The 13,038-nt window shown below is 39.6% G+C and overlaps 8 protein-coding genes across 8 annotated transcripts; 3 read left to right on the top strand and 5 right to left on the bottom strand.

Annotated features, from left to right (window-relative positions):
* Positions 1 to 3: 3 nt before the first annotated feature.
* On the bottom strand, positions 4 to 1,261 carry V1514DRAFT_302907 (vacuolar protein sorting-associated). The gene is made up of 5 exons (XM_066925583.1): positions 891 to 1,261; positions 732 to 840; positions 502 to 669; positions 312 to 451; positions 4 to 264 (listed from the first exon to the last, which is right to left on the bottom strand). The coding sequence occupies exons 1-5, from the start codon at positions 1,109 to 1,111 to the stop codon at positions 150 to 152; spliced, it is 753 nt and encodes a 250-aa protein (XP_066785200.1). The 5' UTR covers positions 1,112 to 1,261; the 3' UTR covers positions 4 to 149.
* Positions 1,262 to 1,361: 100 nt separating this feature from the next.
* V1514DRAFT_326047 (uncharacterized protein) lies at positions 1,362 to 2,404 on the top strand. Its single transcript, XM_066926722.1, has 3 exons — positions 1,362 to 1,669; positions 1,720 to 1,865; positions 1,916 to 2,404. Exons 1-3 carry the CDS (start codon positions 1,430 to 1,432, stop codon positions 2,136 to 2,138), a joined length of 609 nt encoding a protein of 202 aa, XP_066785199.1. The 5' UTR covers positions 1,362 to 1,429; the 3' UTR covers positions 2,139 to 2,404.
* On the bottom strand, positions 2,032 to 3,081 carry V1514DRAFT_326044 (uncharacterized protein). The gene is made up of 2 exons (XM_066926721.1): positions 2,758 to 3,081; positions 2,032 to 2,703 (listed from the first exon to the last, which is right to left on the bottom strand). Exons 1-2 carry the CDS (start codon positions 3,026 to 3,028, stop codon positions 2,219 to 2,221), a joined length of 756 nt encoding a protein of 251 aa, XP_066785198.1. The 5' UTR covers positions 3,029 to 3,081; the 3' UTR covers positions 2,032 to 2,218.
* A 126-nt stretch (positions 3,082 to 3,207) lies between these two features.
* On the top strand, positions 3,208 to 4,457 carry V1514DRAFT_289800 (WD40-repeat-containing domain protein). Its single transcript, XM_066925286.1, has 2 exons — positions 3,208 to 3,575; positions 3,630 to 4,457. Exons 1-2 carry the CDS (start codon positions 3,269 to 3,271, stop codon positions 4,394 to 4,396), a joined length of 1,074 nt encoding a protein of 357 aa, XP_066785197.1. The 5' UTR covers positions 3,208 to 3,268; the 3' UTR covers positions 4,397 to 4,457.
* Positions 4,410 to 6,559, bottom strand: V1514DRAFT_326039 (GWT1-domain-containing protein). The gene is made up of 2 exons (XM_066926720.1): positions 6,329 to 6,559; positions 4,410 to 6,159 (listed from the first exon to the last, which is right to left on the bottom strand). Exons 1-2 carry the CDS (start codon positions 6,455 to 6,457, stop codon positions 4,552 to 4,554), a joined length of 1,737 nt encoding a protein of 578 aa, XP_066785196.1. The 5' UTR covers positions 6,458 to 6,559; the 3' UTR covers positions 4,410 to 4,551.
* Positions 6,560 to 7,463: 904 nt separating this feature from the next.
* Positions 7,464 to 10,388, bottom strand: V1514DRAFT_326037 (uncharacterized protein). The gene is made up of 3 exons (XM_066926719.1): positions 10,097 to 10,388; positions 9,881 to 10,033; positions 7,464 to 9,827 (listed from the first exon to the last, which is right to left on the bottom strand). Exons 1-3 carry the CDS (start codon positions 10,137 to 10,139, stop codon positions 7,558 to 7,560), a joined length of 2,466 nt encoding a protein of 821 aa, XP_066785195.1. The 5' UTR covers positions 10,140 to 10,388; the 3' UTR covers positions 7,464 to 7,557.
* Positions 10,389 to 10,418: 30 nt separating this feature from the next.
* V1514DRAFT_326035 (transcription factor IIA, alpha/beta subunit) lies at positions 10,419 to 11,957 on the top strand. The gene is made up of 2 exons (XM_066926718.1): positions 10,419 to 10,638; positions 10,735 to 11,957. The coding sequence occupies exons 1-2, from the start codon at positions 10,621 to 10,623 to the stop codon at positions 11,731 to 11,733; spliced, it is 1,017 nt and encodes a 338-aa protein (XP_066785194.1). The 5' UTR covers positions 10,419 to 10,620; the 3' UTR covers positions 11,734 to 11,957.
* V1514DRAFT_326034 (uncharacterized protein) lies at positions 11,851 to 13,034 on the bottom strand. The gene has a single exon (XM_066926717.1). It carries the CDS (start codon positions 12,824 to 12,826, stop codon positions 12,053 to 12,055), a length of 774 nt encoding a protein of 257 aa, XP_066785193.1. The 5' UTR covers positions 12,827 to 13,034; the 3' UTR covers positions 11,851 to 12,052.
* Between the last annotated feature and the right edge of the window lie 4 nt (positions 13,035 to 13,038).

Raw genomic sequence — 13,038 nt, 5'->3', positions numbered from 1 at the left:
GCAGTAGAAGAAGAGGTTTTTCTAAATTTTTTGTGGTGCGGCGTTAGCATTGATTACCCGGACGGTTTTGGTCCCAACGTGGGAATTCAACGCCTTTTTACTTATACGAACGTCTGTTTATTTTTTTTTTTTACCAAGTCAACAGTGTCTTATTCCAACTTATTATAAAAAACCTTGTACGCATGATCGATATCAAATAACAGTTGCCGAGATTCCTCCTCCGTCAGCTCATCTGTGGCCTTCATTGCATTCAGCTTTATAAGCCTGGAAATTGTTAATAGTAGATTTTGAAACATTCTCATGTAACCCACCATTCTATAATTTTTGCACGCCCGTCAAAATTCTCTGTTGTTACAGCATTCAAACTTGTCATGAGCTCTCCAAGAAGTGGGTGTAAGTCATCCTTGGCCTTGTAATTGAGCTTTAAAGCATCCATAAATGTAATGAAGTTCTATGCATGTTTAGTTTAATAATAGTTGAAGTCAAACTGGTCATTCTTACAGCAATCGCATCTGCAGCTGCCTTGGCCGATGATGCTGTCTGATTAGGTAGTGAAGTCGGCTGTTGTTCCGTGAAAGACACAGTGTTGGCAGGCCGAGTGGCCACAGGGTTCTCCACGGTTGCCGGAATTCCTACTCGTATTCTTGATATGGCGGATGGATAATCAATCTAAGTGTATTAATAGCGTTAGAAATAAACAAATTGACGGGGTCATACGAACGTCCACATACGTCATATTGCTTGCTGAAGGAATCCAAATCTTTAAATTCATCCGCAACTGCTTGATTTTTAAGTATCGTGCTATATTGAGCAAGTAGCCTGCTGCATACGGGAGTGTATCTGTTTGATTAATAATTAATTGAGTATTCAAAACAACAGCTTTTACATACTCAGATTGTGAAATAGTATCCTTAACGTATGCTCGCTCCACAAAGTCGAGTGTAACAATGATGGAATATATTTCGGCCAACGACTCATACAAATCCCGTTGTGCTGATGTTCTATAAAGCCTGGCTTCTTCGTCAAGCGGAATCTTGGACCTCAAAGCTGTTGAGGCAGAAAATGATGATGATGAGTATGCGGTGGGGGCATATGGTTGATTAGATGCCATAGTGCGCGCGAGGTTCACCTTATGCGGTCAAGCTTGAAAAAAAAGCTATTAATGACTTGATTCAAAATATTTCAGCTCTATCTGTTAAATTTTCATATGCACTTAATAAATGTTAATAAAGTGACAATCAATTTGAGCAAGTGAAAGGGGTGCAGCAGGACATAATCGAAATCAAGGTATGACCGATATATTACTCAGCTACCCGCGATTTCGACGGTCTAACTCAAGCCATTTATTCACAAAAATATATGATCACCAAACTATTTTACGGCTGCATTTTTTTTTAAAAAACAAATATACCTTTAAATATCTGAAGTAATGACAAGAAATGCCAATGTTTGGCCAGAAAACCTTGATAAACTAAGCCATGACATGCATGGCAATACCAAGACCCAATCTATTATTCAAACTAATGATAAAGCGGTCAAACATAGATATTTGTTGCTCTCATCCGGTCCTCCTAAATATAACATACAGTTGAATCATTATAATCTAACGAGCATTCCACAAAAACCCAGAAAAGATCTTAAAATCAAGTTCAATGAGATCAATGACACAGTAAGTTGTTTTTAAGAACCAAGTATGATATCCCTGACGAAGAATTTAAGATGAAGAAAAAGAACAGAGTTATTGAATTTGTGATAATTTTTTGTCAAAGACTTTTTTCCTCCTTTTTTTCTATTATTAGCGGGAAAAATTTCATTATTCAACTAATTCAGACAATGTGTCTCTGGACCATAGCTTACAATATTATGTATGGCTTTATAATCTATTGCAATTTGTTAAATAATCTGACTTTGTTAGAGTAAACGATTTCTGGTTTAATTCGGGCAGGAAATTCTGGACAGAGCATCGCGAGTTTGCTTTAAAACATGCACAATCTGCATGGCATTTTACGAAAGTCAATCAAGAGGCTGATGGCCGTAATGAATGCAAGGCTGAATCATGGCATAATTTATTTTTTTTTTCACGCTATATTGAAATCTTATTATTTAACAGCAATTCAGATAATCAGGGCGATTTCTAGCAAGTACAAGATCGTACATGTATACAGATAAGCAGCCAAAGGTAATACATGGTATCGGGTTAAGAGAAAATAAAGCAAGCTTATGTGGGGAAAACAATTGTGGGATCGATGTTTAAAGTTCCGAGCATCATTTCCATAGTGAACTCTTCATCTGTATCGGCTCTTGATGTAGTCTGGATCGAATCTGATGTAACGTCGTAGTCGTATTCATCCCTTGCGCCATTGATTCCGTTTGCATCGCGATCTTGTTGTTCGTCATCTTCGTCATCAAACCCGCGACGTCTCGTTCGCTTTTTAAACTCAGCAACTCCTCCCATTTTCATGACTCGTTGAGCAGCCAGTTCAAATAAAAAGCTGGCTGCGGATTGCGCAGCATTGCGCCACTTGTTTATCAAAATCATGAGATGGTCATCTTCAGATATCTGCTGCCCATCAGGAAGCGTGATCTTTGAGTTTTCGTACTTGAAAGCCTGCTCACTCTGAGCAATCTTTTGGCGAACCTGACGAATCGATAAATTAAGCGCCGTTTCTTGCTTTAACAAAACTGGATCGACCGTTGTTCTCTCTAAGCTGAAGTTAGCTTCAGGTGCAGTAATTCAGTGTCCCATGTATGATGAACCTTGAAGTCCAGCTAAAAACTTTTCTCTAAATTTGCCAACATGTGAATCCGACGCAGCAGAATACTTGTGTTTATCAAATACTGAAGTGAACATGAGTCGCTTGATCGGACTACTGTCCATGTCTAATAAGGTTCCGCCACTGGAGCGATCATTTCCATCATCGCCAGAACGCTGGCGTTTCAACGGAGATTTGAACGGCTTGGACAAAATTGGGGTACCCTGGGTAGATTTGAATTTCAAAGGACTAGTAGGCGGCGTATAGTCACTCATCTTCCACTGTTAATGACTTGTTTTTGTTAATGATCCAAGGCAACTTTTTTTTTCAGGCGGTGAATCACGGAGCCCAGGAGCCGCACCAACTAGCAATCAGGTTTTCTCCATTTTTATGGTCAACTTGGGTCGGAATTTTCTGCCTTCTCTACATTATATTATTATTATTATTATTATTCTTATTATATAACTTGATACTCATGACAAATGATTATCATATAGTCGGCCAAAAGTAAAGAAATGTTCTCCACTTTTTCTAAAGTCAGTTTGGGCAAGGTTTTGTCGTACTCTCCTGAATATGTGTATTCAGTTGACCGGCTTTCCACATCAAAACTGATCTCATCCCTTTCAGATCGAAGCATAAAGATTTTTGATTTAAATTCGGGATCTAGCGTGGTTGAGCTCTTGACTATTAAACATACACATGATGGGAATGTAGAAGGCGTTCAGATCGTCGATGAAAACAGTGCGTTAACAGCTGGATCGGACGGAGTCGTAAAGCTTTGGGACTTTCGAACAAACAAAAGTACCGCATTATTTTCAAAAGGTGAGTACATGTATGTATTTTAATTGACTTATTTTGGGTTTAATAAACTTATAGATGACTCGGATCAGCCACTACTCTCACTGGCATATTCTTCTCTTACTAACGAGATTGCCGCCGGTACTGAACTTGTCGCGCCCGATGCGGGTGTAATAGTATGGGACATTCGTAAACCAAATACCCATCTTCGTGCATATCTTGATTCACACAGCGATGACGTAACGTCGGTTGCGTTTCATTCGAGCATTAGAAATTTACTTTTATCTGGATCAACGGATGGCCTGGTAGTTAAATACGACACCACGATTTCAGATGAAGACGATGCTGTCATGCAGGTTGTCAACAACGGAGCGTCGATTCACTCCGCAGGGTTTTTAGGGGACAACATGTATGCATTATCACACATGGAGACTTTTAGCATATATAGACCTACGAACAAGCATGATGAAACAGAAGAAGAGGATATTAACAACCAGCCCATTCTTTTCGGTGATATCAGAGAGCCATGGGACTGTGAATACGTTGTCGGTGTTGGTAAAGGATATATTGCAATTGGAAGTAATTCTAGTGAAAAACTTTCGTTAATTGCCTTGCGAGGTGAAACTGTATCAGTCAAGGAAAGAATCGTGCTTCCTGGTGCGCATGGTGAAGAAGTGGCGCGAGCAGTCTTGGTCGACGAACGAAATGCCAGAATTTTTTCTGGAGGAGAAGATGGCAAACTCAAAGTCTGGATTGCAGATGGCAATGATCATCAACAACATTGGAGTGAAGTGAAACCTGACCGAAAAAAGAAGGTGAAAGACAAGAGGTTCAGGCCCTATTAATCATTACGGATTATTTTTTGTGCAATAAAAAAATAAATAAATTGCAAAAACTCGTTAACAAAACCCAATCCAAATAACATTATTCTTTTTTCCCTTTCCCCAATACCGTTTCCCTTTGAAATAAACCACAAAATTAACAAAAACCGACATCAGGATTATATTTTAAGACGCCACTGCCGACTCTTTATGAACCAAGAGATCGCCGATAGTACTGCGCAATATCCTATTAACAACGAGAGAGCTTGCACATTTTTGACTTTGAGAGTATTCACCGTTAAGTTTACCAAGCCTGTTAAAACGTTGGCTAATAGAAAAATTGCCAACCCATTCACATTAACTGCATCAACTCCTCGAGGCACGGTATCCTCATACGTGACGTCTCGTCGAGAATGAAAAAAAAATGTCTCAACCAAAAAATATAATAGGATATATATATTATTATATGACGCAATCCATAAAACGTATGGTAGATTTGCCAGTCGTCGTGACACCTGAATGCTGAATAAATGAGTACATATTTGAAATAATGCAAAGTATCCAATGCCAGACACAGAAAGATATATCACGATTGATTTCCGACTACCGCCATTGGAGTTATTTTTAGAAGTACATGCAAATCTAGAAAGAAATGGAATAGAAAAATTCCTTGGTACGGAAGGTAGAGTGTACAATCCTGTGGATTGTCCAGCAAGAAATATCGACAAGTATCCAATAAATGAAAATATTCCTTCTTTATTTTGAGAAATAATACCGGTGCGCGGGGCGGTGAGAATATATGTTAAAAGCGGAGTGAAGTGTAGCAGCAATTGATATCCAGTACCAATAAAGAGCGATAACATAGCATGAGACACGTGGTCCGTCAAAAAATTGAACAACGTTAAAAATGGCGGTAGCAATCCCAGGGTCATGAAAAAATTCCAGTGAACACCGTACTCTGAAGTATGCTCATGATAATCAACCGCCTTTACAAGAAGCAACCGCAAGCCCCCAAGGATAAGGACAGAAGTAGTCTGTCGAAAAGATCTTATTAGTGATACCAACAGTTTTGGTCGTTGCTTGAGAAATTCATCCTTCAAATAGCCTCTGGCTGAAACAAGACCCATCGAAAAAACAAACGATCCAACTCCAAGATCCATTAGCGAAGTACCCCACGTCTCAACTTTGGCAAACCTCCGAGGAAAAATTTCAAAATCAACTGAGAGAATTGCAATGCAAGTAATGATCATCATACCACCGCGGTAAGTAGTGAGAAAAGATTTTTTTGGCAAATAGGCTTCGACGCTTATTGGTGTAACTGATATAGCCGATGTTGATACAGCCGACGGGATAGAATGAGAATTCTGTGGTAAAAATGGAGATGTAGACGGAGCAAATTCCTCCTTTGAAGACTGCAAAACTTGTTCATCTTGATATTTTTTGTCTAAGCTTGCATCATATTGCAAAGCTTCATCGAATGTCGATATAGAATTCAGATCATGCGCCGACCGAAGACGCTTTTCTCGCTTTTGGATAATTGTTAAAGCCGCTTTCTGTTTTGTATACGAATATACTGGAAAACAAGTACATATGATTATGGCAGGAGTGAGAATAAGAAGATTGAACGAAAGAGGGTGGGATGCATAGATAGTGATTGAAAGCAATAGCAAAACCCAATTTAATATAAAATCCGCGGTAAATATCGTAAATGAAAATGACTTTGCACCATTTTGAGAAGAGAAAAATGCAAACCGGGTTTGAAAAGCACACCAGAGTGAGTAGGAGGTCTAAATCTTGTTAGATCAGATCAAATCGTTAAAAAAAATCAGAAGCCCGAGGGAAAAAAAAAAAAAAAAAAAAACCAAAACCAAAACCAAAACAAGATAGTTTAATATATCATTGTATTCCTCACAAAGACAAAAAAGAAAAAAAAAAGAAAATAAAAACCAAACATACCAAGCCAGCGAGAGTGATGACATTAATCTCCTGGATCGACCCGCCGGTTAGTCCAGACACGAACTCTTCTTTGAGATGCTTGAACGTCCGGTCTGCAGTGATCTCAGGAGAAGAATATGAAAAGGGCATCGAACATGGGCCAGGCCAGTAAGGCTGCCACTACTGTAAAATTAAAGATCAAAGTTGGTGGAGACAAGATAGGGAAGTTGCAATTTCTTGGTTCAAGAAAGATGAACGAAACGTGTCCAGGATTGATTATTTATTTTGTACACAAGCCGAAGGTCGCATCACACGAAAGAAACAGCGCAAGTGGAATTAACTTTCGTGAGTTAAAACTACATATGTGCAAACACGTGCACAGATATGCTGCTATGCTTATACATTAAAACAAGTTCTTAAGCCATATTCTGGGGACGATTCGACAAGCAACAACCATACACAACACTGGTCTTGCGCTAAGGCGATCGTATCCAGAACAGGGTTGACAGCTCCGATGAACCTGCACGTTTCACCATATGCGCCACAGCACCACAACTAAAACTTTGCAAAATTATGGACAGTTGTGGCAACGGCAACTTTAGAAGTCAATAGGATGATGCAACCGTCGAATGACCAAGAGAATAAACCGCCAGGTTTCTTATCTCAGAACAATTCTGGCATTGACCAAGGGTTGGAAAGAATAAGGGTTGCTACTGGTGAGGACTCGCAACCAGAGCCTGAACCGGAAATAGTTGATCAAATGTTTTCATTCCCAAAGCACTCCATAGATACCCTTGCAGATTCTGGCTTATATAATTCCAAATTGCTGCTTGGTACACCTCGTAAGATAAAATCACCGGGCATAATCAGAATGTTCGGCATATGGAAAATGCATGGTCCAAGAGTGTATTTCGATCGAGACTCAAAATCAACTCACCGGATTGCGAGAAAAAGAGCAACGTTTTCTTTAATCAATAGCTCACGGAAAGCGTGTGTGCAGATTTATATGTTTGGCATGGATTGTTTGATTCAGCTGTTATCATTACTACAAGATCTTCTTCCGCTGCTATTTGGGACTTTATTCTCACTTTTAATACTATCCATGATCAGTAACTACTTGTGATGGTATGGGATTACTAATGTGGCGCAATGTTGGTTAAGGTGGAATATTTGAATATAATTTATTGCTTGAAAAATAATTATAATATACAATGTGACAAACGCGATAAAATATGGTTTGCCATTTCATGCTAAATCTGATAGTTCCCCCCAGTTTCGTCTGGACCATCAGTGACTCCAGTTCTACCTTGTTGGTCATCATCATATTCGTAAACACGGTCATCGGAATTTTCGAACCATTTCTTCCAAAATTCCATAAACGACCACTTGTGCACAGGCTTTTCATGCTCTTCGTAAATAGGATCAATGATACCATTCACACTACCACCCGATATTGAATTCCAATATGATCGCAGCCGAAGCTTAAACAATGATAAAGTAACAGGCAGGTAGGCTTCAGAATTTGTGGTTAATGCCAAGTCGTAAAACCGCTTTGCGAGATGAAAATCTTGCTCAACCCCCATTCCGTTCTCGTGCATCCATCCAAGGTTCCAAAGTGCTAAAGCACTTTGCTGGTATTCGGCTGCTGTCTGATAACAAGCTGCTGCTTTTTCATTATCAAGCTCTGACCCTATCCCATTAAGATAATAATCTCCTATCTTCACCGTAGAATCAATATTCAACTGTTTGGATGATCGCGTCCAATATATAAGTGCTACTTCGTCAATTAAATGGTCAAGCTCCTCGATCTTCCGTGCTTCCTCTGTATCATCAGACATATCAAATTGAAAGTAGTCCAAAATCCACTTTAATGCATCTGAAAAACTGAAAGCAGATTTATTGCGATCTAACAAAAACGCAACATTTGACTGCCCACTTTCATATCCTTGCTCCCCGGCCATCATAAATCCAACAATAGCTGATTCATAATCTCCGGTATCAAACTTTTTGTGTGCCCATTCCAAAGGAGATTGTAGTTCTTCGACTTTTTCTGTCACGATTTTGTAATAAGCAGCTGCCAAGCTGCATGATCTGTCTCGGCCCAGACCACGATTGTACATCTCCGCAAGATAATAAAACGCTTCAATATGTCCATGCCTTGCCGCTAACTCGAAATAATGCGCAGAAATTGTAACCTCGCCTTGTTCTAAGAAAAGTTTCCCAATGTTGACTTGAGCTGGTCCAAAGTTTTGATCTGCTGCGCCGCGAAAATATTCTGCAGCTTTTGAAGTGTTTTGCTTTACACCCCCCAGACCCTTCAAGTGCATATATCCGTATCCGTTCAAGGATGCCACATCGCCCAGACTAACTCCTAGTTTGTACCATCGCAATGCATTTTTATAATCAACATCAGTACCCTCTCCGCGAAGATAAGCTCGACCTAAATAACCGGCGGCCTTACCGGCATATGACTGAGAAGATTTTGGTGCATCAGATAATATTGATCCTTCCTTAGTCCAATATTGGCTGGTGACCTCATTAAAATAATATAATGCCTTGACATGATTTCTAGACAAGGCACGCGTACCATCATAATAAAGCCTAGCTAAAGTATATAGTGCGCCTATATCAGAATTATCCGCCATATATCTCAAATATTCTAAAATATCAACGAAAGATGACGAGTCAGAGGGTGCGTCGAACTTTTTTTTGGCGTTAATTCCAGAACTACTTTCGCTAGCACCTTCCCCAAATACACCACCTTCATCGTCGGCTAATCTCCAAGTATGACGGTCAAGCGTGCGCCCTCCTGCAGGCCCAGTACGCCAATAATCCATAGCTTTATCAGCCACTGCTTTGTAATAAACCACAGCCTTATCACAGTTCCTCGGAGTTCCTATTCCACTATGATATCTGTATCCTAATGTCATTTGTGATCTCGTGTTTCCTCCCAGTGCAGCAAAACTATGATACAAGAGAGACTTAGCCTGATCCCGGACTGTATCGCCAAACATGCCAGTCGCATACATAAAGCCCAGCACATTATATGAAGTTGAATTGCCAGTTAGATCTGCTAGTCTCTTATAATAATTTAAAGCAGTTGTGTAATTTCTGGAATGCGTATAATTTCCATAAAAGTTCATATCGGCAAGTAAGTACAATGCATCGGAATTGTTGTGATTTGCAGCATCCATTAGAAGTTTGATTGCTTTAGCCAACAATGAAGAACTTTCGTCCACTACCTTTTCTTGTTTAGATTTGGCTTCTTTAGATAACTCCGACAATTTATCGGACGACGGGAAACTTGGAGATTGCTCATCAGCAGATTTTGTGGGGTCGCCATATATGTGATCAGCGTAAGCTTCTTTGTCTTCATAAGAGTCTGGCATAATCTTTTTAAAAAAATTATTGACATATCCCTCAAGTGAGTAGCCTAGAGTAGTATCAGAAGATTTACTATCGCCAACTTTGCGGCGAATTTTGGCTAGTAACTTTAAAGCTTCGTCCACATTATTCTGTGCTATCATTAACATTAGAATATCGTTCAAATTAAACAGTGTTAATCCCACTAACAATTGACATATGCAGTTTCGGCTGATTCAAAAGAAGGATCTGGGACGTTTAATGTCAGCTGCGAGCCGCCATCTGCGGAATGTGGGGAAGAGTCGGTTTGATCATCAAGTGCCAGTGCTGATGCAATCAAAACCCAAATAATAAATGCCAAAGCTACAGGACACGGTAATTAGTAATTAAATTGCAAACTATCGACATGAAGATTCAACTATTTACCAGGTATGCGGTGCCCAGTTGATAAGTATTGCCTTCGGTTCATCTTGCGTTGTGCTATCAGATTTGGTTGATTTCAATTCTTATGGAAAAATCAGTCTGTTTTGAATCGCTTCACTTTTGTCAAAAATAAAGGCAAAATAAATCTACTGTTGACGAGTTATTTCCCATCTTACAGACTCTAAATAAACTCGACCACTGTATGGCATATATATATCCTACTACTAAGTAATGTGTTTACTTGTCAGCTTTGGTGTTGTCTCACGTGACCGTTAGAACAAGATTCATCGCATCATCTCCTCCTTCTCCTCTTTCCACCCTTGCTATAAATACTAGACATCAGTGATTTTTTTTCAACAACCGGAAATTGCTGAAGTATATAGAGAAATTAATTGATTTTAAATAAGGCTTTTAATCAAAGGATCGGATTGTGCTTTTAAGACTTGATAAGCTGCAGATGATCTGTGGCGAAAACGGCATCCAGTAGTCTACATCCACTCTTCGGTTTTGATAAATCGTTCTCTACAATGACAAATTCTCTTGTGGTAATTTAACTATTTGATTTATTGATGAGGCTAGAGATTCAGGGTTTGAATGAATTTCGTCTGTCGTCTTCATGCAGTTACTGACATCCTGTGTAGGGCACTATTTATCGTGATATTATTGAAGATGTTATCAACTCGTCTCGCATAGATTTTGAGGATTCAGGAGTGGATGAGATTACTTTAAGAGAGCTTCAATCTTTGTGGCAAGAGCGATTGTCTTTAACACGTGTTGCACAATTCCCATGGGATCCTGAACAGCCACCACCATCACCACCACTCGGATCATCACAGACTGGCGTGGCTGGAAATGTTAAATATGAAATGGCTTCACCTCCTTTATATTCTGCTGCTCCTGGAGGCGTTCCAGTTGGGACACAGCCAGTTGCGTTTTCTAATCCGGCGATGGCAGCCATGCGAGCTGCGCAACATATTCAGCAATTCGCTCAAGAGGAGAAGGTCCCAGCAGAAATCGCTGACGAAAGTATAAAGGGCGTCATGAAAAGAGCTGGTATTGATGAGTCTTTAGATGACTCAAATGGTGGCACTGCAGGAGGCTTATTGCTACCGGGTGGAGGCCGTATTGCACAAGTGGACGGTGCCGATGATTTTCCAACCGAAGTCATTGATAAACTTTTGGAGGCCAGAATTTTGCGCAAAATCAGTGCGGAGTCAGAAAAAATTTCGGATGATTACAATAAGAGCAGCATTCGTGTAAGAAAAAGTACAAAGCCACAGAGAGTATTTGAGATTGTGATACCACAAACCGATGGTGGACTAGACTCATCAGATGATGACGATGAGGATGAGGATGATGACGATGACATAAATGTTGGTGGTGGTGCTCCTGGTACAAGCAGAAGACATAGCCACAAACATGATGATTCAGATGCAATCAACTCTGACTTGGACGACTCAGAGGATGAATTGAATTCAGAAAATGAGGAAGAAGATGACTCTGGCATGATAATGCTTTGTCTTTATGACAAAGTTCAGAGAACTAAGAATAAATGGAAGTGCGTATTGAAAGATGGCGTGGTAAATGTGAACGGCAAAGATTACTTGTTTGGCAAGGGCAATGGAGAATATGAGTGGTAAAACATTTACGAAGTAGAGCATAGCTATTATTTACTGCGATTCAGTAGAATCAGAAAAATCTGAAAATACAGAAAAATAAAATCAATTGCATTATATAGTTCAAAAAGGAAGAGATGTGGACTATTTAAGGAATTGATTTATTTTATCTAAATAAAAATATACTTGTACATGATAAATATTATTAGCAATGGGTAATCGACCTCCAAAAGCAGAATCGATGGCGGACACAGTAGAATTCATAACATACTACTTTAAAATGTGCACTGAGCATCTTAGCGATATCAAGTTCATTAATAACAAAGCCACCGTTGCTGAAGTATTATCTTTTAGATGTTCCCCACAAAGCGGACAGTGGCTTGCTGGCCTTGCTGGCCTTGCTTCCGATATATTCTCGAATGCTTTCAATTTCGTCGTCTGCTGTAACTGCTAGTTTCATAGCGATTTCCTTTGCTTTAGCTACATAATCCAGATTACTGTAATCTTCATTTTGATCCTGATTTTCGCCAAAGAGATCAGACGATGCTATAGATGTAGCATTGTCGAAGTCATGCAGGCGTGATTTAATTTGACATTCTTCTTCTTTGCTAATTTTGTTTCTTTCAAAATAATCGTCTGAAGATATATGTCTTGAGCTCTCTGGTGAATTACTCAATTCATTCTCTCCCGGAACTTCGTTTAGATTTCCGGAACCTGGCCGTCCTGCAATTTGTCCAAAACTTAAACGCGGGGCCACTGTGCTCTTCTGCGACGGCGAAACATGGCCGCTGGAAATTGGAGACCATTCCTCCCATTCCGACTTGGCAGCTAATTGTTTATGAGTATTTTTTATAGCAGATTCAGCGACATCCTGTGCTTGTCTGGCCTCTTCTATTGCGTTTCGTTCAAATTCATCAAATGAGTCTCTTGACAATCTTTTTGCAATAGTGTCTTTGCCGTTTGTATGTCGTTTAGATTGCAAAACACTGCCACGTGAATCATTTTTAGCCGTGCTTTTTTTTGATGTGCTTTCTTTAGCCAGTGGGTCATTGTGAACAGCTGTGCTTGGTGCAGTTGTTTGTACAACTGGACTTATATGTTTATTATCAATCCCCATGTGTTAGATTAAACGGTACCGTGCCGTATTAAACTTATAAGTGGTTTTTGGTTGTTTTATCTTAAAAAGAAAATTGAAAATAACATGCTGATACTTAACCCCACAACTCTTTATGATGACGTAGAGTCTTCGGCACCCAAAAACTTAAAATCTTCCAAATTAAAGCAAAGCCTGTACTTTAGCTATGAAATATTACGCTGGCGAGTTTCGTT

This window comes from Lipomyces japonicus (genome assembly GCF_038497905.1).
Source record: "Lipomyces japonicus strain CBS 7319 unplaced genomic scaffold V1514scaffold_6, whole genome shotgun sequence".
NCBI lineage: Eukaryota > Fungi > Ascomycota > Lipomycetes > Lipomycetales > Lipomycetaceae > Lipomyces > Lipomyces japonicus.
This window is presented reverse-complemented; position numbering and strand designations above follow the sequence as displayed.